This window comes from Pongo pygmaeus, chromosome X (genome assembly GCF_028885625.2).
Source record: "Pongo pygmaeus isolate AG05252 chromosome X, NHGRI_mPonPyg2-v2.0_pri, whole genome shotgun sequence".
Classification (NCBI taxonomy): domain Eukaryota; kingdom Metazoa; phylum Chordata; class Mammalia; order Primates; family Hominidae; genus Pongo; species Pongo pygmaeus.
The window spans coordinates 89787362-89813732 of NC_072396.2; the positions used below are offsets into that span (position 1 = coordinate 89787362).

The following is a 26371-nucleotide window of genomic DNA, read 5'->3' on the forward strand; positions in this document are numbered from 1 at the left end:
AAACAGCTCTGCAGTTTCTTTTAAAACTAAATATGCAATTACCATATGACCCAGCAATTATACACTTGGGTATTTATCCCAAAGAAATGAAAACTTTTATCCCAGAGAAAGTCACATTAAAACCCATGCACAAAATTGCATAACAGCTTTATTTATAATAGCAAAAACTAGAAACAGTCAGATGTCTTTCAATGGGTGAATGATTAAACAAACTGTGGTAAACCCATTACTGTGGAATACTATTCAGTGATGAAAAATGAACAAACTACTAATGTACACAACCACCTGGATGAATCTCCAGGGAATTATGCTGAGTAAAAAAAAAGCCCATGCCAAAACATTATATACTATACAGTTCCATTTACATAATATTCTTAAAATGACAAGATTATAGAGCTGGAAAACAGATTGGTGATTGTCAGGAGTTATGAATGGTAGGGGTGAGTAAGAAGTAGATCAGATATGCTTACAGAAAAATAATAGTAGGGGTCCTTGTGGTGATAGAACTGTTCTGCTCCGTAACTTCACTGTGATAGTGAATACATGAACCCACAAATGTGATAAAATTGTATGGAACTAAATACACACAAACTCCATATCTGCAAAATGTAACATTAGCATCACTAACACATGTTTCAAAAAGCAATGACAAAAAGCCAGAAACCTGTACCATATTTTTCATTATTTACAAAAGGGTATCCATGAAGATTTTGCAATGTATCCTTTAAGAATGTTAAAGATCTACTATATAGTGATACTCTTACTTACTCAAGAGGAAATAAGAGAATTTTCTAGATGACAAAACCTCGTCTCTTAAAAGGGTACAATTTTTATTCTAATCATTTTTAATACTCATCTTTCTAAAACATACTTCAAATCCTCTACTTTTTCAAGTGGAGGATAAAGAACATTATTTAACTTTTGCCTGAAGACACTGGGATACAACTGTGATCATCAACTGTTATACTGTACTATAATATAGTGACGGCCTTGAGGGATCTTCTGATATGAAAAGCCACTTACCCATACACTAAATGGCCCAAAGTCTGCTTTCAGCTTGCTGATGCTGTCTTCTCCTTTATTATTCTACCAAGCAGCACTTAAAATAGTAGCATGTTAGAGCCGGGCGCAGTGGCTCAGGCCTGTAATCCCAGCACTTTGGGAGGCCGAGGCAGGTGGATCACGAGGTCAGGAGATCGAGACTATCCTGCCTAACACGGTGAAACCCCCGTCTCTACTAAAAATACAAAAAATTAGCCGGGTGTGGTGGCAGGCACCTGCAGTCCCAGCTACTTGGGAGGCTGAGGCAGGAGAATGGCGTGAACCTGGGAGGTGGAGCTTGCAGTGAGCAGAGACCGCGCACCACTGCACTCCAGCTTGGGTAGCAGAGTGAGACTCCGTCTCAAAAAAAAAAAAAAAATAGTAGCATGTTAGAGCCCAGAGAGACTTCTGAGATCGCCTAGTCCAAACCCTTCCAAACACGTTTTATTAATGGCAAAACATAGACTCAAAATAGAGACATCTCTTGCTCAGTATCACATAGCAAGTTAAGGACTATAACCCTAGTCTCCATGTGGTTCTCAGTTTGCTTGCCTCTAGCAGGTACCCCTTTCCTATTTGCTGCTTTAAACTACAGTGCTAGGGGGAACACACACACACACACACACACACACACACACACACACACACACACACACACACACACACACACACACACACACACACACACACACACACACACACACACACACACACACACACACACACACACACACACACACACACACACACACACACACACACAGAGAGAAAGAAAATGAGGTTGTCAGAAATATGTATTAAATAAGGCTTTTAAGTCAGTGAGTGCTAATGATAACCTCCTGTATAATGTAAAACTTTGTGACAACTATTTTGGCCCTAGCCCCTTTCATATAATTTCAAGTTTGTGAACATGATCCAAAAGATTAAGGATGCCAGTCTTGCTGGGGCTAAGTGAGATATTGTTAGTCCTATTTACCCATGTTGCCAGCACTTGCTATAGATAGCCCTTACAAATGCATTTTCTGTATTTTCTCTACTTTCCTGATGTTCTCAAGGCTTTTCCTGCTTACTACTATGACATTAATAACCAGCTAACTTTTCCAAGTGAATTAAGACATATAAAACATTATCCCAGTTCACTTTATGCTCCACGCTCTAACTGCCAAGAGGAACATATAACAGAGTTCTATTTTGTCATCTTCAAACAAACCTTCCACCAACAACCATTTAGTTTCTCACTTTGAGAAGTTATACAAATGAAACTGAAAAGATCAGGAACTGAAAATGAGATAATTTTCTTTGCACTCAAAATGTATCAACTCGGCCATTAGAAACTATTAACCTCAATTATCATAAAAAGTAATCAATGGCCTTGAAGTAACAAAAGTATAATACCTCTCAGAAGGCCAGTGTGACTGTCACTATATTGTAGTCAAGTAATATTCATGGGCACACAAAAGCACAAAAGAAAGTTACCAAATATTTATTCCTCATTTCATTAAAGCATATGTCTTTTCAGTTGAAATCATCTTCTGTTTTAAATCTTTCAGCACTGGCTCTGAAGAATATCTAGTGAGCTGTACCTTTTCATACCAAATGGCATTTAGCATTATACAAATTATAATCTATACCAGACATTTCAAAGGCTGTGCTTTTACAGAAAATCACAGAACACAAACAGTATATTATGGGGAAAGAATGCTACTTACATGAAAGATATGAACATAGGTTAAGAAGTCAAGCACATGTTACCAAACTTTTCACAGGCTCGTGCTTAACACTCTGCCACAACAATGATATGTAAGATGACAAAGTGTATCCTGAAGAATCTCTGGTGTATTGAATTTTAAGTTTTAATTACTATTAAAGTGCCTGACAGACTGATGTTCTAAGCCTCTGGACTCTATAACTACTTGAATGGCTTAACTATGTGATTATTACCTTTCAACCTGTCAATCATATATCATTTGAAAAAGTAAACTAATCCAATTGTTTTCAAACAGTGAATCTCTCACTCAGAGAGAGATACTTAAAACATTATTACTTCCCACTGTTCTATCCTAATTTACCAAAATATGTACCCAAATATTATGCTCCCAAAACTTATTTATTCAAAAATTATAATCTTCCATTTTGCTACACTGAGTATTATCTAAGAAAGATGATATAGTTGGAAGAACACTGGAGCAGTAGGAAAAACTCTGGAATTTAATCTTGAGCTCTACCACTCTGGAGCTTAAGTGTGGCCCTGCCATTTACCAAGCCATGTGACCTTCTGCAACTACTTAATCTCCTTAAGTTCCATTGAGGATTCTGTAAAAACTCCAACTATTAATACTACTATCTGCCCTACCCTAGCACAGAATTGTTTTAATGATCAAATGAGACAATATATTTAAAACAGCTTGGTAAATTCGGAGGCATTAAGGTAAGATGTTATCATTATTACCTAAACAGAGAAAACCGAAAGTTCCATTTAAAAACAGGCAAAACCAGCATATTAATGTGACTTGTAGCAACCAATGCCACATAAATCTTTATTGTTGGCTTCTTCTGAAGAAGAGTGAAAAAGTCATTAACTTAGTTTACCTGCAGTAAATACTTTTCATACCTGGCATAACAAAATACTTCCACATGTTGAATAGTTTTGTCCTTCCTGCTAAGAGCAATGGCTTCTTCATTTTCAAGGATCTGGTCTTGCCACACTGGACTGTCACTTACAATGTCACTGTTTTCCTAAACAAAACACAGATATGAAGTTTTAATCAAAGTGGGCAGTGTGAAACATGTAATTTTCTGAGGAAATTTACCTCTTGTCTAAATTCATGCTCATTTCATCTTACCAAAACTCAAAGGATATCACCTCAGAGTCACCAAACGAAGTCCAACAAGTGTTTCAACTTCAAAGGAAGGAGAGAAAAACAATGTGTAAAATCTATACTATCAAAAACTAGATCTGATTTACAGATTTCTATCAGGGTATATGAAATTTTGAAAAAGTCATTCAGACATGGCTGGTTAGACATTGCTTAAGAACTAGGACAACTAACCCTCTGTCTGTTGAGAATCAAGTATATCTGTTATATACATTACTTATTAATAAAAACAGGGCTTTTTTAAAAATTTTTTGGTCAAAACAGCAGAGTCAAAATAACTTCATTCTATTTATTTTCAGATCTTTGAAGGTTGGTCGCTAGTCATATCAAATTTTGATTACATATAAAAGTACTTCTGAAAAATATTCAGCCCAGTATAACTAAGGGCTTTATAATAATTAGTCCCTGAATACCTTATAAAACAAGAAAGACAATAAAAAACAAGAATGTGTACTAAAGCATGTAAACTCTCACTAAGGGTTGAAAGCGGTCCATTAAAATGTTCAGTAATTCCTAATTATATTTTATGGAGTATTTGAATACAGAGTATTTTTGAAGGTGTCAAGATATACCTTTTTCAAATGTCAAGGATCAATTTTTAATCTGTTTAAAATCTTAAGCTGTTTAATACACATCTTTCTCAGAGAAAACTTTTTGAAATTGTATTATATATACTGAAGGAACTAGTAGGAAAATAGAATTATAATATCTTTTAAGTAAATTCATCTCAGAAAACTTTTAAACTTATAAATGTCATAAAGGCAATAAATATTTTTAAAAGGCTTTGTTGTCCTCAGTTTAACATTTTAAACTGAAGAGAAATAGTGACATACAGCTCTTATTATCAAGTATAATATTAGATAGTACTAAACATCCAAACATAAGTAGAAGAGAAGGTGAAATACAAGATTTTTGAATGTGTAGACATGAGGTTACCAGCCTAAGAAAAGAACTGTGGACCAGGGAAAGGGAGTGGAGAGACAAAGACAGCGGCAGGGTCAAGATTCTGGAGTAAAACAATCATTAAAATAAACTAAACTTCAAGAAAAACATTTTTATTTGAATAAATATTAAACATTACCAAACTTATTTTTTTTAATTTCCATTCAGACTATTGGGGTATATTTTGTTATTGTTGTTTTGAGAATCTACACTACATTTTCTCACGGAAGTACTAAATATGCCTAAATATAAGGTGACCCTCACATACACTTCCCAAAAATAAGGTGCAAAAAAGAGTTTCTGATCAAAGTAAATACATGAACATTTAAGCACAGACTAAACAGTTAAATATCTACTTATTTACTCTCTTGACTTACACAGTTTGAATTATTACATGAAATGCTACTTTATAAATATTGCTTGTTTCTCTATACTCATTTCATGCAACAATATTCAAACTGAATTTTCACTGCATCTTCAATATCAGTGTCTTTGTCATCATGAGAGGCACTTTTTGAGTCATGTATACTGATTAAGGCATGTACGTTGATTAAATCAGTCAATCAATGCAATGGTGCTTGGCACATGATAAATGCTTAATAAGTCTTAGCTAACTGAATACAAGTTTCTGGACTACATCATCCTCCTTTCCAAACATCTAAATTCTTTTGCAATACAGCAGTTTCTGATCTTCTGTATGATGCTCTCAGCAGAAATTTCATTTCAAGCCACATGCACCAATCTGCATAAGAGTAGGACAGTTGTTTTTAAATCTGTCTTATAAAAGTTGGCAAACTCCATAACTGACTCTCCATATTATGCTATACGTGATCCCTAAACAGTTTCTTTATAATGGTATTCAACAGCTAAGTATTGAGATCCTACTCTTAGAAAAAAAATTACTGAATTCATACTAAATTTCTTTGATTTTTCTTTTGGCTGATTCTGTCAGGTGACCCCTATAAAATACAAAATCACCACTGAGATCATTTCAAATTAATGTATATCCCCCAAACTGTTAGGTTTTTTTTTTTTTCTGGTTTTTGTTCAAAATATACTGACTCTAAGAGCAACCAGTAAATGTGAGATTTTATAAGGACTAGGATATTTTTTCTAAAGATGATTTTGGGGAAAAAATTATTATCTTATATTTGGGCACATAAATAATTAGGAAATAGTTATTAAGTACAAACAGTTTACTCTTTAGCCAACATTTCTATTTCTATATATATATATATATATATATTTTTTTTTTTTTCTTTTTTTTGAGACAGAGTCTTACTCTGTTGCCCAGGCTGGAGTGCAAAGGTGCAATCTCGGCTCACTGCAACCCCCACCTCCCAGGTTCAAGTGATTCTCCTGCCTCAGCCTCCTGAGTAGCTGGGACTACAGGCACGTGCCACCATGCCCAGCTAATTTTTGTATTTTTAGTAGAAATGGGATTTCGCCATGTTGGCCAGGCTGGTCTCGAACTCCTGACCTCAGGTGATCCGCCCACCTTGGCCTTCCAAAGCACTGGAATTACAGGCATGAGCCATCGCACCTGACCTCTATTTATATTTAAAAAGGGATAGAGACATTGGGAAAATATTAGCTGAAAAGGTGACTTTACATATTTTTTGTAAAATAAGTGAATAAAAATAAAGAATCAATCCTGTATTACAGGTGAAGCTTAGGGTTTTCTTCAATGCAGGGTTACTATGTAACATACAATAAAACAAAGCAAATTAAAAGGTCAGATACAAACTTTACCTGGTATTCCTTTAGCCAGGACAATAGTCCTGAAAAGCTAAAACTGGCCCAGTTTCCTCCATAGTAGCTTCTTCTGTAACAATTAAAAAAAAAAAAAAAAGAGTAAAGAAAATGGTATAAAAATCAATTCACTGATCATCAACAAACCATCTTTAACCCTTAAACTTACTTCACTTTTTAATATTACTGCCTCAAGAGTTCAAAAGTACACATAATTGGAAGGCTCACATAAGTGGAAGTGGTAGGCTAAAAGTGGGCCTCTCAGACCCCAAAAGAAATTTTTCATCACATAAGGAGTTAAAAAACATCTTTGGCTTCCTTAAAGCTTTCTCCACCGATTATGTGAACCGCCTGACATGGGCATTTAGCAGGTAACATCAATATATATGACTCTTGGGTTAACAAATGTGGCAAGGAAGAAAACCTTGATAGATCTCAAAGAAAGCTACTGAAAAACTGCTAAGTTTTCTGTAAGTACTTAAATTTCCTCCTCCTCCACCACCACCTCCGCCACCTCCACCATCACCACCACCAAACCCATCTCCAACACAAAACATACACATACATACAGACACACAATTGGCTACTCTAGATAAAGTGGAAGACCCTGTGCTATTCTTAGCCTTTAGGGCCAAAAAATAAAAGGAGATCCTGGGAAATAGTTATTCACATCACATCAAGACATTTGCAATAAGTATAATAGAAACAAAATTATCACTAATAACCGGGTGAGCTATTATTCTTCATTACTCAGTCCTGTGAAGATCGCTGTTTTGGACAACCCAGCGGTCTCCTAACTAGGATCAGGTAAACCTTGTAGACATTAGACCATTAAGTGGGGATTTTTTGCAACCAGAACTCTTTAATTCTTCACTGCATATTGGGCCTCTGGATCCTTGTAAAACGATTTGCACTTACTGACTCTGTATGATGAGCCCCCAAGTACACTTGATCCTACCTACAACACCCAGTCTGGTTCTGGTTGGGAGGGATTCTTGGTTTTGTTTCCATTTTCATTTTTGCTTCTCTGTTTCTCTAATAAAATAAAAATCCATGAAAGGTTTTTAAACAATTAAACAAAAAATAAAACCTATAATGTGATATCTAAAATTACTCTTCCAGCCAGGCACAGTGGCACACACCTGTAATCCCAGCTACTTGGGAGGCTGAAGAGAGAGGAGTCCTTGAGCTCAGGAGTTCAATACCAGCCTGTGCAAAATAGCAAGACCCTATCATAAAATAAAATAATGAAATGAAATAAAATAAAATATAAAATAACTCTTCCATAATGCTACTGGAGATCATCTCCCAATTCTGATTCATGTTTCCTAAATCAACTGTCAACATAGGTCTGAAAAGTAAGCAGATTTTAGGCTCAAGCATTTTACCAAACAAGTACTGCTTTTCTCTAACAGAGAAAAGGGTTAAATAAAATGCCTGTGAAAGTAGCTTTATTAATATAGATCATATCATACTTACATCTGACAGTCTCCTCGGAAATAATGTAAATTCATACACTGTCCAGAATCTCCAATGGTCTTTAAAATTTAGCTAGAATTTCAGCTATCGTAGCAATTCTAGATGGTCACCCTTTACCAAAATGTTGGAATCAGGAAACCTACAAGCAGTGACCCCTTGCATCAGAGAGAACAGTGAAAGGAAGGAGAAGGTGGGTGATGGCAGGCATAGAGAAGACAGAGGAATGTTAGAATTTGAGGTTTTCCCATAGCAATTTATACTTCCATCCCTTTTGCCTGAGAAGAATACAATTCTGCTATCTCTTCCCATCCTCCAAATAAATACTCAACAAAACTAGAAAATATCCTAGGTTTTGAAGGAGGGGAAAAAACCTGACACTACTGACACTATATTTATTCGTTGAGATATTTAGATTTATTTGCAATCAACATAAAGTCTTAAGTGAGCAGCACTGGCTAATGGGTGAAAGCTTCAAGATCAAAGTAAAATTTATTTGAATAGATATACCAATATGTAAGTAATAAATATATATCAAAAATCTAACATTGGGGACAGACAAAAGTTTCTTCGGACACAAAAAGCAATTAAAACTATTGATAAATTAGGTTTCCTCAAAATGAAAACTTCCCTACAAAATAAATTATTTTAATAAATGAATGGGCCAGACACAAATATTCACAAAACATATCTAATAAAGGCTTGGTATTGATCGGGCATGGTGGTTCACGCCTGTAATCCTAGCACTTTGGGAGGCCAAGGTGGGCAGATCACCTGAGGTGAGGAGGTCGAGACTAGACTGGCCAAAATGGTAGTGGCACACACCTGTAGCCCCAGCTACTCAGGAGGCTGAGGTAGGAGGCAGAGGCTGCAGTGAGCTGAGATCGTGCCACTGCACTCCAGCCTGGGTGACAAGAGCAAAACTCTGTCTCAAAAAAAAATAAAAAATAAAAAATAAAAATAAAACTAAAGGCTTGTTACCCAGGATATATAAAGAACTCTTTCAACTTAATAAGACAGATATTAAAAGGTAAAAATGGGCAAAGGGTTTGAAGAGACGCTTCACAAAAGAACATGGTTAATGAGCACATGAAAAAGTACACAATATCACTAGGTAAGTGCATATTATAATAGCATTACAAATGAGCATATGAGATACCAGTATGTAGACACCAAAATAATTAAAAAGATTGTCAATACCTGGTATTGATGTGGATGGCCAGAATGCTCATATATTTTGGTGAACATATAAAATGGTACAAGCACTTTCTAGTATCTGGTAGTTTTTTAATAGATAAATATATACCCACCTTATGATCGAGTAATTTCAATTTCTAGGCAATTACACATGAGAAAAGCATATACTGACAATACTTGTACAAGTCTTTCCACAGCAGCTTTATTAATAGCCCCAAACTGATAATAATCCAAGTATCCATCAACAGGAGAATGAATAAACAAACTGTCATATATCCATAAAATGGGATACTATTCACCAATAGAAAGGAATAATCACCTGCTATATACAACATAAATGAATCTCAAAAGCATTATGCTGAGTGAAAGCCTTAGCCAAAGAGTACATACTGTATGATACCATTTATATAAAATTATGGAAAAAGTTAATCTATGATGAAAAATATCACAAGACTGGGAGTGGGGTCAGGACTTGACTGTGACTTTCCAGGCAACCTGGCTAAAGAAGCTGCGACTCCAAAGAAGTGGGAGGTTAGACCCACATACATACCCCTAGGAAAGGGGCTGAATTCAGAGGACTGGGCAGCAACAATCTGCAGGCCCCACTTCCATGGCACCTCACAGGATAAGAACCACTGGCTTGGAAGTCTAGCCAGCCAAAGGGAGCAGCATTGCACACCTCTCTGAGACAGAGCTCCCAGCGGGAGAGGCGGGCTGCCATTTTTGCTATTTGAGCAACTTAGTCTTTCCAGCCTTTGGACTTTGGAGAGTCCAAGCCATCGCAGGTCAGAACCAGTCCCCCAAGCCCAGCACAGCGGCTCTACAAAAACATGACCAGACTGCTTTTATAAGTGGTCCCCGATTCCATTCCTCCTCACTGGGTGGGATGTCCCAACTGGGACCAGCAGCCCCTGCCAGTGTTCTCTGGCCAAAAGAGATTTGAAACCTCCCTGGAAGGAAGCTCCCAGAGGGAGGAGTGGGCCACCATCTTTGCTCTTTGGATGACATAGCCATTCCAGCCTTCAGGCTTCAGAGAGTCCAAGCCAACCAGGGACGGAAGTGGTCCGCCAGCACAGCACAGCTACTCTCCAAAAACATGGCCAGACAGCATTTCTTAAGTGGAACCTCAATCCCATTCCTCCTCATGAGGCAGGACCTCCCAACCAAAGTCTCCAGCCATATTCTACAGGTGCCTTAAGGCTGGCAACAAGTCCACATCTTCCTCGGATGGATCTCCCAGAGGGAGGGGCAAGCCACCATCTTTGCTGCTTCACAGCCTTCAATGTTGATACTTTGAGGTACTGGAAAATCCAAGGTCATCAGCAACTGGAGCAGGGACGCAGCATACCATAGCAGCCCTACAGAAAAGCAGCCAGACTGTTACATGGGAGCCCGTTCCCATAACTCCATACCAGGCAGGTCCTCCAGGCCTGGGTCACCAGCTACCCTCACCATAGCTATTAAGCCAGTAGCAGCTCGGTAACTCCCTGGACAGAGTCCCCAGGAGCAACTGAAAGCCTCTCTGCCACTGCCTCTGCAGCAGACTTCCCTTGCTACCCTCGGACTAACGAAGAAGCAAAGACCCTAAGTGCCTTACCCAAACCTCCAACTAACTGTAGTCAACAGAAAAAGGGGTCAGTCCATTTCCCATAGGTCACACCCACCCCCGACTGCTAGCCACTAGAGAACACTCAGGTTGGGCCCAGAGCACAGAACCTGAATCCTGGACTGCTCTCACTGAGCAACTGCTGACCTGCATCTCTCTGGGGTGGAACCCCCAGGATACAAGTAAAAGACCCTTGGCCAAAATCACTACTAAGGTCCCTTACTCTGCTGCCTCCAAGTTGTGGAAAAAACATAAATGCTGAGATCACCCCAGAGTTTCAGTGGGCAGCCCAGGAACACCAAGCTATGGTCTACAGCCAGCACTCAAGGGGGAGAGGAGCCCACACTTTCAGAGCATTGATAGGGAACATGGCTGCAACTGTGAGGAAACATAGCAGAGGCACACAACCAAGCAAGAATCTATCAACTAACTAGTACACTTAAGTGCCACCTACTGCATGACACGCCAAAGCTTCAAGACCAAAAATACTCACTAACATACGTACCTCTCTTAAACTAAAGACAAGAAGTCAGCTTCCAATAAAGACCCTGCACAAAGCCTCGGTCCTGTGAAAATAACCAGAAAAGAAGTCTACTGACTGTACTCACTCGACACTTTAGTTAAAGTAATACCCACAGGCAGATATGAGAAAGAATCAATGCACAAACTCTGGTAACTCAAATGGCCAGTGTTGTATGTCCTTCAAACAACCACACCAGTTCTCCAACAAGAGTTCTTGACCAGACTGAGCCGCCTGAAATGACAGAAATGCAATTCAGAATATGGAAAGAAATGAAAATCTTTGAGATTCAGGAGGATGGAGAAACCCAACCCAAAGAAGCTAAGAATCACAATAAAACAATACAAGAGCTGAAGGATGAAACAGCTGGGAAAAAAAAAAAAAAACTAACAAATCTGACAAAGCAGAATAACACAATACAAGGATATCACAATGCAATCACAAGTATTAACAGCAGAACAAACCAACCTGAAGAAAGAATCTCAGAACTTGAAAATTGGTTCTCTAAAATAAAACAGACAAAAATAAAAAAGAATAAAAAGATATAAACAATATGACTGAGAGGTATGGGATTCTGTAAACAGGCAAAATCTACAAATCACTGGCATCCCTGAAAGAGACAGGGGAAAAGCAAACAACTTGGAAAACATATTTCAGGATATCTTCCATGATAATTTTCCCAACCTTGCTAGAGAGGCCAACAGTCAAATACAGAAAATACATAAAACCCCTGCAAGATTCTACACAAGAAGATCATCCCCAAAACACATAATCTTCAGATGTTCCAAGGGCAAAATGAAAGAAACAACATTAAGGGCAGCTAGAAAGAAAGGGCACCCCATCAGGCTAAAAGTGGCCCTCTCAGCTGAAACCACCCAAGCAACAAAAGATTGGGAACCCATATTCAACATTCATAAAGAAAAAGATTTGCAACCAAGAATGTCAATGAAGACAGGGAAAACTATTCAAAAGATCCATGAATCCAGGAGTTGGCTTTTTGAAAAAAATTAGTAAGATGGATAGGACGTTAGCTAGACTTAAAGAAGAAAAGAAAGAAGACACAAATAAACACAATTACAAATGACGAAGGGAATGTTGCCACTGACCCCACAGAAATATAAATAACCATCAGAAGCTACTATTAACACCACTATGCATACAAACTAGAAAACATAAAAGAAATGGATAAATTCCTGGACACATACACCCTCCCAAGACTGAACTAGGAATAAACTGATTCTCTGAACAGACCAATAACAAGCTTTGAAATGGAATCAGAAATAAATAGCTTATCAACCAAAAAGGCCCAGGACCAGATGGATTCACAGCCGAATTCTACCAGATGCACAAAAGAAGAGCTGGTACCATTCCTACTGAAACTATTCCAAAAAACTGAGGGACTCTTCCCCAACTCATTCTATGAGGCCAGCATCATCCTGAAACAAAAACCTCACAGGGATACAACAGAAAAAGAAAACTTCGGGCCAATATCCTTGATTGAATATTGATGCAAAAATCCTCAACAAAATACTTGCAAATGGAATCCAGCAGCAAATCAAAAGGCTAATTCACCACGATCAAGCAGGCTTCATCCCCGGGATGCAAGGTTACTTCAACATACATAAATCAATAAATGTGATTCATCACATAAACGGAACTGAAGACAAAAACCATGTTTATCTCAATAGATGCAGAAAAGACTTCTGATAAAATTCAACACTCATTCATGTTAAAAACTCTCAGCACACTAAGTATTAAAGGAATACATCTCAAAATAATAAGAACCATCTATGACAAACCCACAGACAACATCATGCTGAATGGGCTAAAGCTAGGATTCACCTTGAAAACTGGCACAAGACAAGAATGCCCTCTCTCATCACTCCTATTCAACATAGTATTGGAAGTCCTAGCCAGATCAATTAGGCAAGAGAAAGAGATAAAGGGCATCCAAAAGAAAAAGAGGAAGTCAAACCGTCTTGGTTTGCAGACTACATGATTCTATATCTAGAAAACCCCACAGTCTCGGCCCAAAAGCTCCTTCAGCTGATAAACAACTTCAGCAAAGTTTCAGGATACAAAATCAATGTTCAAAAATCCCTACCATTCCCATGCATCGATAATAGGCAAGCTAAGAGCCAAATCAGAAAGCCAATCTCATTCACAATTGCCACAAAAAGAATAAAACACCAAGGAATACAGCTAACCAGGGAAGTAAAAGTTCTCTACAATAAGAATTAGAAACCACTGCTCAGAGAAATCAAAAGACACAAACAAATGTAAAAACATCCCATGCTCATGAATAGGAAGAATCAGTATCATTAAAATGGCCATAATGCCCAAAGCAATTTACAGGTTAAATGCAATCCCTATCAAACTACCAACAACACTGTTCACAGAACTAGAAAAGACTACTTGAAAATTTATATGTAACCAAAAAATACCCAAATAGCCAAGGCAATCCTAAGCAAAAAGAACAAAGCTGGAGGCATCACGTTACCAGATTTCAAACTATACTACAAGGCTACAGTGACCAAAACAGTATGGTACTGGTACAAAACCAGGCACATAGACCAACAGAACTGAATAGAGAGCCCAGAAATAAGGTTGCCCACCTATGACCACCTGATCTTCAACAAAGCTGACAAAAACAAGCAACGGGGAAAAGACTCCCTATTCAATAAATGGTGCTGGGGTAACAGGCTAGCCATATGTAGAAGACTGTATCTGGTGCCCTTCCTTATACCATATACAAAAATCAACTCAAGATGGATTAAAGACTTAGATGCAAAACCCAAAACTATTAAATCGTTGGAAGACTACCTAGGCAATACCATCCTGGACATAGGAATGGGCAAAGATTTCATAACAAAGATACCAAAAGCAATCACAACAAAAGCAAAAATTGACAAGTGGAATCTAACTAAACTTAAGAGTTTCTGCACAGCAAAAGAAACTGTCAACAGAGTAAACACACAACCTACAGAATGGGAGAAAATTTTTGCAAACCATGCATCTGACAAGGGTCTAACATCCAACATCTAAAAAGAACTTCAACAAATTTACAAGAGAAAAATAATCTCATTAAAAAGTGGACAAAGTACATGAACACTTTTCAAAAGAAAACATACATGTAGTCAATAGCATATGGAAAAAAAATTCAATATTACTAATCATTAGAGAAATGAAAATCAAAACCACAATGAGATACCATCTCACACTAGTCAAAATGGCCATTACTAAAAAGTGAAAAAATAACAGATGCTGGCAAGGTTGCAGAGAAAAGGGAACACTTGTACACTGTTGGTGGGAGTGTAAATTTAACCACTGTGGAAAGCATTATGGCAATTCTTCAAAGAGCTAAAAGCAGAGCTACCATCCAATCCAGCAATCCCAGCAGTGAGTATATACCCAAAGGAATATAAATAATTCTACCATAAAGACACATGCATGCAAATGTTCACTGTAGCACTATTCCCAATAGCTAAGACATAGAATCAACTTAAATGTGCATCAATGATGGACTGGATAAAGAAAATGTGGTACATATACACCACGGAATACTATGCAGCCATAAAAAAGAACAAGATTGTGTCTTTTGTGGGGACACAGATGGAGCTGGAGGTTATTATCCTTAGCAAACTAACACAGGAACAGAAAACCAAATACCAAGTGTTTTCACTTGTAAGTGGGAGCTAAATCATGAGAACTTATGAACACAAAGAAGGCAACAGCAAACACTGGGGTCTACTTGAGGGTGAGAGGAGGAAGAGAAGCAGAAAATATAACTTTTGGATACTGCGCTTAATACCTGATTGCTGAGATAATGTGTACAACGAACCCCCATCACACAAGTTTACCTATATAACAAACCTTCACATGTACCTGCAGACATAAAAGTTCAAAAAAAATTGTAGAAAACATGGCTGTAATCTTTTGAAAGCTTCGCATAGCTTATTCAGAGTGCCACCTAAGGTTTTCCAGAAACAATAAGGAAATAAGTTATACAACCCTCTCTTAACACTAATCAAGAAGATAATAGAAAAAAATAGTACTAAAACTAAATCAAGATCTTTCTCATCCTTCATATGGTGTTTAATGTTAAAGCAATATCAGTTTGCTTAACATCTCTTAACAGAAAAGAAATATTACAGGTAGACTCAAAGAAAGTTGAACTATATGAGAAGGCTGAGCATTAAACCCATTAACTGGAGCTTATTAATTAAATCCTAACAATCTTCTTTTCCATTGTGCATCATAATTATAATTCAGTGTTGAATATTCAGCAGCAGGCATAGCTAAATGCTACTAAACTACATATTGTATTGTGAAATGGCTTCTCTAAGCAAGTCCAAGAACAGTAACAAAAGATGAAGCTACTGACATTCAAGCATACTCATCTGGGAACCATTCTAATTATTAAGAAATTAGGAGTTGAAAATGTTTTCAGGCAGGTAGCTAATGGGATCCAAGGTTGCTCGATGGGAACAAGAGCAGCATAGCTCAACCTCAGACTGTCCTATTATTCATTCACTGCTCCTACAATTCCTTTTCCTAGAGTAGTAGTAATACCATCTTCCATTGACAGCAGTTTAAATTTCCCAACTTGTTTTTACAACTATTTTCTCATAGATTCTTCGGGCAATCTTGTGAGGCAGATAGAAAGGGTGTTATTTCATAGATGAGGACACTACGACTTGTCTGTGTAGAGTTTAGTCACTAGTCAGGGCCACACAGTTACAATTTGCAGAACTGCAATTGAAGCTCAGTTCTCCTGAACTCTAATCCTGTCCATTACAACATACAAATTCCCAAACTTTTAAGCTGGCTAGCACCATTTAGTCCACAAGATATAATGGTAGCTGTGGTTCAATGAGGTCAAACACTTAATTGAGTAGTGCCTGGTCCTCATTACTAAATTAACCTTTTCTAAAATGTACCCCATCAAAATGAGCTATTATTAATAGGTCTCCCAAGAAAAAAAAATGCACAGTGACAAAATAAACTTGGAAAATGCTAGGTTGAAAAATTTAAACAACAACAACAAAAAAAGATTTGTTTATATGATGGCTTCTCAGCACGATTAAATATGTTAATGTCTGTTATAGCTCTCCAAGAGGGAATTATAGCAGTAGGCAGAATTTCTCAAATTCAGTTAACCAACATGTTTTGTTTTTTTTTTTTTAAGTATATTGAAGGATTAGGGCTTAATAGAGCATCTGTTGAGAAACGCTGGCTTAATCCATGTTAAGTAGAACAAGAAAAATAGGTTACTAAATATGTTGAGTTTGGCATTTTATATTCACTATTCTCACAAGAATCCAGAGATTAGTGCTACAATTATCCCCGTTTTACAATCAGTGAGAAAACAACAACTGTGAAGCTGAATATTGTCTAACTCTCTCAGCTAGGAAATTGCAAAACCCAGATTTAAGACCAGGGACTATCAGGCACCAAAGCTTCTGCTCTTTCCACTAAATACACTGTCTCCTATAATTTACAAGATTAGAATATTTAAATTATAAACATAAGCATATAATACAAATCCTGGAATCTGACTTACTATAAGTAAAGACAGTGGCATCTATTCACAAACAGTAGATGGAATGAAATCTAGTTTTTATTTTGTTACCCCAATTCATCTGGATAATAATTCCATGGCTATGATTACTCTAATGTCAGAGCTGGGGAAACTATTCATTTCTAGGACCTAAAATACAACCAATTTTATTGCTTATCTCACATTTAATGTGCACAAATATCTTCACACATATGATAAGAATAGGAAAACAATAGTCTGGCATGTCTACTAGTATTGATTTGCCAGATATTATTGAGTACAATATACTATGGACATTAAAAGAGGCTCTATTTCATTTAAATTTGGTTGAAGTACTACAAAGAGTCATGACATCTCCCTGGTGACAAATAATAGAATAGGCTAGAAAATATACTGGACTTACTCCCTACACAAATTCTCATTTACTGTAAGTTCCACATACTTGCTACACAAGAAAGCTGAGCTCCTTTCACCATCTCCTTATTCCAAGACCAAGGAAACTGGGCCTCTATGATAGGGTATGCAGAAGCAATTCTAATGTCAGAGAGGAAGACCAGGATCTTATTTGCTTTTATTAATTGACAAGCAAAAAGTGTATATATATTTCTCACATACAACATGTTGTTTTGAAATGTTAACTTGGTTTTAAGACAGCCCTATGAATCTACAAGAAGTTGCTTTGGCAATCAGATCAGCCTGCCAGAAAGAAATAGCAGATCGTGTTCACAGTCATTAGGGCTGGAGAGAGATCTTCCTGTGTTTGAGTTATTAGTCATTCCACGTTAGTCCACCCATTCAAATCCATTTATAGACAACCAAGGCAGGTAGATGAACAAATAATACACAAAGGTTGCCCTCAATTTTTGTTTCCCTCTGTGATCTCATCTGTTTCCACTGATTCAATTATCACTTCTCTGTTGATGACTCACTAATTGGTATCTCCAATCTGGGCCCCTCTGGTGAGCTCCAGACTCAAATCTACTTCTAGTTGGTTGAAAACACAGATCATGAGTCATGAGCTTATTGGACACCTCCTTTCACTAAAAGTCCCAGATGTACTTTAATCTCTACATGTCCAAAAGACAAATTTATTATCTGTCCCACACCCCCAATTTGGTCATCCATTCAGTTTCCCTGTCTCAATAAATGGCAACACCATCCTTACAGCCTCCTATGCTGAAAAAAAAAAATCTTAAACTCATTCATCATTCCTTCCTCACATATCCATTCTAGTTAATTTCTTAAGCCCCTTCTATCCTTGCTATCCCTACCACTGCTGCATTATTTCAGGCCCTCACTCCTTCTTATCTATCTATTGCATTAGTCTTATCAAAGGTTTCCCTGCCTGTAGTTTCTTCCCCTTCCAATTCAATCTTCACACTACTGCCATTGTGATCAGGTGTTGGCAAACCATATTATGCCATTCCTGGCTTAAAGAAGTTTAATGGCTCACTAATGTTTCTACAGTAGAGTCCAAAATTCTTAGCATTGCTATAAGACCCTTCAAAACTTAGTGCCAACCTAACTCCCCAGTCTTATCTCTGGACATTGCCTTTCTCTGCCATGCATCAGCCACAACTGCACACTCAACATTGCTTGAGTGAGCCAAGTGCCTGCATATCTCTCTGCTTTTATTAGTGCTATTGCCTATGCCCCAAATGCTATTCCACCATAAAACTAATGATGGAACTAGTAAAAACAGACAGAACTACTCAAATCCAGTATCATCTCTTCTGTGAAGCCTTCAACTCTTCAAAAAGAACCGATCCCTGTGCTTCCATAGCTTTGCACATACTTCCATTAGAGTTTTGTCATGCTGTCTTATAATCAGATTACATGAATGCTTCCTGTGACTAGACTGAGAGCAACTTAAGGGCAAGGACAGTAGCTTAGTCATCTCTGAATCCTTAATGCATAATAATTATAGTTAACTAAGGGAATTATTACGATTAATGCAATGATATTAATCAAGCCTTTGGCACCAGACAAATCTGGATTCAAATTGTAGTTGTGCCTTTTACTAGCAGCATGACCTCAGTCAGTAATTTTACAGAAGTTACTCTAAAACTCATTTTCTTTACCTGTAACATAGAAATGAAAGTATTTAAAGCAATGCCTAGCACATAATAAGTTATCAACAGCATCATCACCATCCTCCTCTCCTTGCAAAATGCGAACACAGAAGAATGTATCCACAGCCAGCACCCTTCTGCAAGCAATTAACACAGTCCAGTGCCAGTCAGGCATTGCTACATTCACTGACAACCCTGGGAAGGAAGAAGACAAACAGAAACAAGAATGGGGACACAGATGAGAGGACAGAAATGACGGATCAAAGGGTTAAGGACTGCTGATTCCCTCTTCCTTTCTCCCTATCCTCTACTTCAGAGTATTCATGGGTCCTTAAATTTAACCCTTCCTTTGTCTTGGAAGGGAAAATTAAACTCTATTTTCATTAATAGGAAAAATAGCAAAATTAGAATGTCAGAAAAAAGCTTAAAGCTTTATTGTTGCAGAGCACACTTTCAGCTGTGAAACTGACTGACATTCTTCAACTACCACCCCCACTCAATGGTTGTAGGGTTAGTTGCCATTTCAAAGTCAAAGCAAGCCAACAAAACAATAAAACTAAAACCAAACAAAAAAATAAGTAGGAAAAATGTAAGAGAAAAATCTTTCTCTTTATTTTTGAAAGAGGAAGGATAGTAAAGAAATTGCTCAAGGGGATAAGAGAGTTGTATGTAGAAGCAGTACATTTCAATTATCTTTGCTTGTATTTTTCTAGTCATATGAAAGCTGTCCTAATTCAAATCCACTGAATAAACAAGTCAAAGTAGTATGTAGAGAGAAGCTGATGTTTCACAATTTCTACATTAAGAGCTGTCTCAATCTAGCCTCTGTTTGAGCTCTATGGGAAAAAAAAATTCTCTCCTCATGCAAAAACTATAATATCATTTGCAAATGAAGCTCCTGAAATTTGCAAATGTCAATACGGATTTCAGTGACCTAAAAATATAATGACATTTGGTTTAAGACCATACACATACATAAATTACTTTTTAATATTTTTTCCCATTCTGCCCTCCAAAGTAAAGGGTGAAAACATTCCTTATTATTCAGAAAAAAAAAAAAAAAAAAACGTTTTTGTGGAACCTGCTACATTTTATTATCAGGCCTTGGCAGCCACCCCTCAACTTTATACAGGTAACTCACTGGACCCTCACAGTGACTCTTCAAATGAGGTTTTGCACTAGACCCATTTCACAGTTGAGGAAAACAAGACAAGTCACATAACTAATCAGTGACAGAGTCATAACTTGAACCAGATCTCCTGACCATCAAACCCAGTATTTGTGTCTTTTCCAACCCTACAGCTTATCTTAGAGAAAAGAGCACAAGCTTTGTTGTCAAATGGACCTAGATTTAAAACCTGGTTCTTTCCCTTAATATGCATGTGACATTGGACAAGTTATTTCAATTCTCTGAGTTTGTTTCCTCATCTGCAAAAGGAGGGAAATTATACTTATTTTAGAGAAATGTAATAATTAAATGTTAAAACACTTGTAAAATACCTAGTAGAGCACCAAGTAACTGTTCAGTAAATGGTAGCTATTATTACATCATGTTGGCTTCAACAGCTTACATCTTGAATACTAGATTAGTTTGAACAAATGACAATCACTTTCATTCATAAATTAGTTCCACAGACATCATAAAATCTGTCTTCAACATGGGGGAAAAAGGAAAGGAGAAAACTAGGGTAACACTTATTCTTTGATACTTGTTCATTTTTCTCACTCTTACAGGTTGGCACTGTTTTATTTATCTAAATAGATAATTTCTTCTAAGTGAAGTTACGTTTACTTTATTCCCCTATCCCTTTATGGTAGTCTTGAATCTAAAACCTTTAAAATACTTATCTTTGAGTTACCTTATTCACATATGTATGATTATTTTGGTAGAAGAGAAAGAGCCATTTTATTTTACTTTTGCTGTAAAGAAAATATAAACTAACCAACCTTAATTTCCAAACAAGCCACTAAAAAGAAACCTCACATGAATAACTGTTGAATCAATACTGTTTTCTTAAGAGCAAATAATAATTGAGCATCTACACAAAGTATTTTTGTCCTTTCACTACTGAAGCAGGGCATCACAACTAAATTTCTCACCTAATTCTACATATGTACAGTTAATTTCCAAGGCAGAAAAAATAGCATAAAATTGACTTGACGAATATAGATGCAATTTCTGAAATAAGTCAATGAGGCGGAGCTTTTTCAAGCCACAAAAATCCGGCTCTACCAAAAAATCAACTATTTCTATAAAAGGATTACAGAGGAAAATAATGCTGGCTCCCTGTGAAAGGAAAATATATCTTGGGACCCCAAACTCACTAAGCCCAAGGGAAAAGTCAAGCTGGGAACTGGGTCATGCAGATCTGTTTCCCATTTGGTTGCTAAATAAGATGGCTATGAAGATAAAAAGCAACATACCTCCCTCACAATTTGCCCACAAGGAAATTCCTTATATATAGAGCTTATCTTCACAGGTGCTGGACAAAGGAAAGAGAACTCAAAGTCACCCTTCTGCTCACCTAAGACAAATGAGTATCTGATTGCTTCCTCCGCCCTATTGTCTACACTATCTTATGTAAAAATGCAGATTCACTGAGCCAGATGAAGGTATGAGTGGCTATTTCCTCTACCCCGACTCACATGAAAATTGTGTATTCAGTGAAGGCTGACCAAAGATTCAAAAGGATGCAATCCTTTTGTCTTTTTATCTATCGACACAGTTTTTAAAGATTTTTCTTCCCTCAACATCTGCCCTTTCCCTTTCAAATACTGAAGCCCTCAAAAACATCTTTGGAGAAAGGCATAGACCTGCCTCCCAGGCACATGTCCTTAATGTTCGCAAATAAACCTAATATGATTAAGACTTGCCTCTGTCATTTTCTTTCATTTATATTTCAAATATGTTCAGAGTATCATATCCACAGTGAGAAGTCAATACGGGATTATTGCATTGTGGCCACTCCAATTCACTCCAACCTCCTACCACCAAATCTAAATGATGCCCCTATTATTCTTTAGTAGTACTCCCCTTTTTCCTTTCATAGTACAGTTTATAATATAAAATTTGAGCATGTTTAATGTCTATACCCCCTAGGGTCCAAGGTCCATCACAAGCGCAGGGGTCATAGTCTGTTTTATTGTTCACCTCGATACCCAGGAACTAGAAAAGAATATAACCTCAATCAGTTTTACAACTGCTTTCTAATTATATTATAACTTCTATATTTCTTGAGAAGTGACAATTATTGACAAGTTTTAGGGTATCCCACTTGAGTGCCACAACATAGCCAACAATGACATGTAGGAAAACAGATGCCAATACAATGTCAAGTCAATGCTGGAGAAAAAGTGAGCACAAAAAGCCCCTACTCCACTTTCCTCACCACTACTACCTACCCTACCTTACAAAGCCCTGAAGGAAGAAATTCTAACTCTCCCTTAAAAGTAAAGAAGCTGGCTGGGGGCAGTGGCTCACACCTGTAATCCCAGCACTTTGGCCGATGGGTAAATCACTTGAGATCAGGAGTTTGAGACCAGGCTGGCCAACATGGTGAAATCCCGTCTCTACTAAAAATACAAATTTTAGCCAGGCGTGGTGGCGCATGCTTGTAATCCTAGCTACTAGGGAGGCTGAGGCAGGAGAATTGCTTGAACCCAAGAGACAGAGGTTGCAGTGAGCTGAGATGGCGCCACTGCATTCCAGCTTGGGCAACAGAGCGAGACTCCGTCTAAAAAAAAAAAGTGAAGAAGCTACAAGAAATCCTGATAATCTTCAGTAGCACAATAGAGATTTCAAGCTACACTTTGAAATGACTGTTGGCCATAGCTCTACAGCTCCCAAGAAATCTATTGGGATGAATTTTCTTTATACATTCCTATATGGTCTCATTTCGTTTTGTAGCTTTTGTCAAATATTTATTTGTAAAAAAAAAATTAATTTTTTATTGTTCTTTCACTATTAGTACTACAGCATAATATTACTAAATAATATTCTCAAACGTGAAAAGAATGAGTAAATACACAGAGGTGATGGTGAGATACTATCATGGCATATTTTCACTACATTGATTCACTCCATTTTATCCTTTCACTCATACTCTCCTTCATCTGTCATGAAACCTTCTCTCTTAAGTCCCCCAGACAGAACATAAAAAACTATGAGTCTCTTGAGAGTGGTATGTGGGAAGGATAACGTGTATTTTTCATTTTTCATGTATACAGATGTGCCTTGACTTATGATACAACATCCTGATGAACCCACAATAAGTTAAAAATATCATAAATAAAAAATGCATTTAATATACTTAGCCTACCTAACACCATAGCTTAGCCTAGCCTACCTTAAACATGTAAGCATACCTTACATTGGACTACAGTTGGACAAAATCATCAGGCAACACTGTAGAGTATCAGCTATTTACCCTCAAGATCACATGACTGCCTGGAAGCTGTGACTGGCTGTCACTGCCCAGCATCACAGGAGAGTATCCTATCGCATACTGTTAGCCCAAGATCAAATTTTAAAATTTGAGATATGATTTCTACTGAATGAGTATGGCTTCTGTACCATCATAAAGTTGAAAAACTGTAAGCTAAACCATCAGAAGTTGGGAACAATCTATATTGATGGTCTATTGGGAGTGGTATATGGGAAGGATGACATGTATATCTTTCATCTATGTATGCATATATGCTTTTAATATATAGATATATATGTTGCTTAAATTCTTATGACAAGCATATGTATATTTTTATAATTACAGAAAAAAAGGTTTATTTCAAACCAAGAAACAAACAAAAAACAACTACAGAGACAAAGATAATTGGTCATTTTTCTTTCTCACAATTCCTAAATAGTCACAACTCCTACCTAGAAAAAAGAAATTCATTTGTCAGGCCAAAGAGAAATCTAGTCCAGGGACTGACAGACATATAACAATGACATCATCAATTCTTAATCTAAGATAATACTATTTAGATGAACATGCTTACTTGGTGAAATTATTAAAATATAACAACGTTTTCAGTGACATCATCAATTCTTAATCTAACATAATACTATTTAGATGAATATGCTTACTTGGTGAAATTATTAAAACATACCAATGTTTTCAACTTTTAGGAATAATATGGTTATTATATAAGATTTAAAAATCAACAACTGTATTTATGACAATTATTTGGACCCATGACATAAATTCACCAAACACTTAGTATAATGAGATTTAAAGATCCCAAATATTAAGTATTCTCTTTTTAATAATGACTAAGAAAAACTGAATCTAAATGAACTCAGTTGGCATATATATGAAGGTAGTATATAACAGAACATGAAGACTGATATTAAAAAAATATAAAACCAAATGACATAAATGATCAGAAAAAAGGATCAATTGAGGTCATGTAAAGGGACAATTATTGATAGAAGTAGATTTTGTTCAAGTATAAACTTCTGTGCTTACTACACCTCCCTTTAACAACTTCAAGTTTAAAGTAAGTGCCAATCTCTACATTTAAGAATTGCAAATTGCTCTTTTAAATCACATCTATTCTTTAAATTTCACGTGTCCGCAGCTCATTAATATTTACAGTAATTGTAGGTCTCTGAAAAAAACTACAGATTTTACATTTACTGAGACAGATAGCTGGCACACAAAAATAGAGCTCCCTCAATTACAATATAGCAGAAGTTAACTTTAGTTTAAAATATGTCTACAGAAATTTATGGCAACACAACAATGAAGTGACTATTTTGAATAAGATTAGCTGCTCTTCATAATGACGGACAGTGTTTATAAATCAACAGAGGTTGTACTTGATATTTATAGTGGGGCACTTCAGAATCATCAACCAACATTACTTGAATGGAATATACAAGCAAACAATGGCAAACGATTACAAGTACTAAGATGATCTTCACAAAGTCATGAATGTAATACATGCACATAAAAAAGTCAAAGTGTATTTTTGTTTGCTGTTAGTCTTACAGTTTTTGTCTCATTTAATATTCAATGTTTCCAAGTAAGAAATATTTAATGAAAATAAGGAAGATAACCCTACTCAGCAGTTTTATCAGGATGAAATTACATTTCTTGAGTTCAGGTTACTATTCTACTAGCTACCTAAGTAAGTCTTCCTGAAAAAAAAAAAAAAAGTAAATTTCACCTAATTCCTTACTGTAACATTCAGTTTTATTGAGGCGCAGAAGTTATACAACTTCAATAAGTCAAACTGACTTTGTGACAGTTGTTTAAGTTAGAGAAATATTTAATGAAAATAAGGAAGATAACCCTACTCAGCAGTTTTATCAGGATGAAATTACATTTCTTGAGTTCAGGTTACTATTCTACTAGCTACCTAAGTAAGTCTTCCTGAAAAAAAAAAAAAAAAAGTAAATTTCACCTAATTCCTTACTGTAACATTCAGTTTTATTGAGGCGCAGAAGTTATACAACTTCAATAAGTCAAACTGACTTTGTGACAGTTAAGTTAGAGAAAAAGAAAAAGATCAGTAAAGTAGTATAGCCATTATGGAAAACAGTATGGAGGGTCCTCAAAAAACTACAAGTAGAACTAGCATATGATCCAGCAATCCCACTACTGGGAATATATTCAAAAAAAAAAAAAAGAGGAAATCAGTATATCGAAGAACTGCAGCACTACTTACAACAGCGAAGATATGGAATCAACTTTAATGTCCATTAATGGTTAAATGGATAAAGAAATATTGTATATATACATAATGGAATATATTCAGCCTTAAAAAGAATTAAGTCCTGTCATTTTCAGCAACATGGATGGAACTGGAGGTCATTATGTTTAGTGAAATAAGCCAAGCACAAAAAGACAAATATCTCATGTTCTCACTCATATGCCGGAGCTAAAACAGTGGATATCATGGTGGTAGAGAGCAGAATGATAGTTAACAGAGGCTGGGAAGGAAAGGGGAGCAAAGGGCATGAAGTAAAGTTGGTTAATGGGTATAAAAATACAGGTAGCTATAATAAGTTCTGGTATTTGATAGCATAGTAGGGAAATTACAGTTTAAAATAATTATGTATTTCAAAATAGCTAAAAGAGAAGAATTTTAATGTTTCCAACAAAAAGACAAATGTTTAGGATGATATATTTCCCAATTAGCTTGACTTGATCATTACACATTGTATACATGTATGAAAATATCACATATACCCCAAAAATATATACAACTATGGTGTATCAATTGCTTAAAAATACAAATAAATAAAAAAAAATCATAAGTCCATTTTACAAACACACAAATGTGATAAAGATGTGGGACAATGCCCTTTTACTAAATATTAGA

The 26371-nt window shown here is 36.5% G+C and overlaps 1 protein-coding gene across 5 annotated transcripts in view; it reads right to left on the minus strand.

Moving 5' to 3' along the window:
* The window catches only part of CHM (CHM Rab escort protein), a 181126-nt gene that overhangs the window by 115453 nt on the left and 39302 nt on the right, over positions 1-26371 (minus strand). For all 5 annotated transcript variants that reach the window (XM_054470660.2, XM_063660582.1, XM_063660583.1 and 2 more), the window contains 2 exons: positions 6612-6684; positions 3653-3777 (listed from right to left, as the gene is read on the minus strand). In XM_054470660.2, the coding sequence (XP_054326635.1) occupies positions 3653-3777; positions 6612-6684 (198 nt within the window). The remainder of the gene's footprint in view (positions 1-3652; positions 3778-6611; positions 6685-26371) is intronic.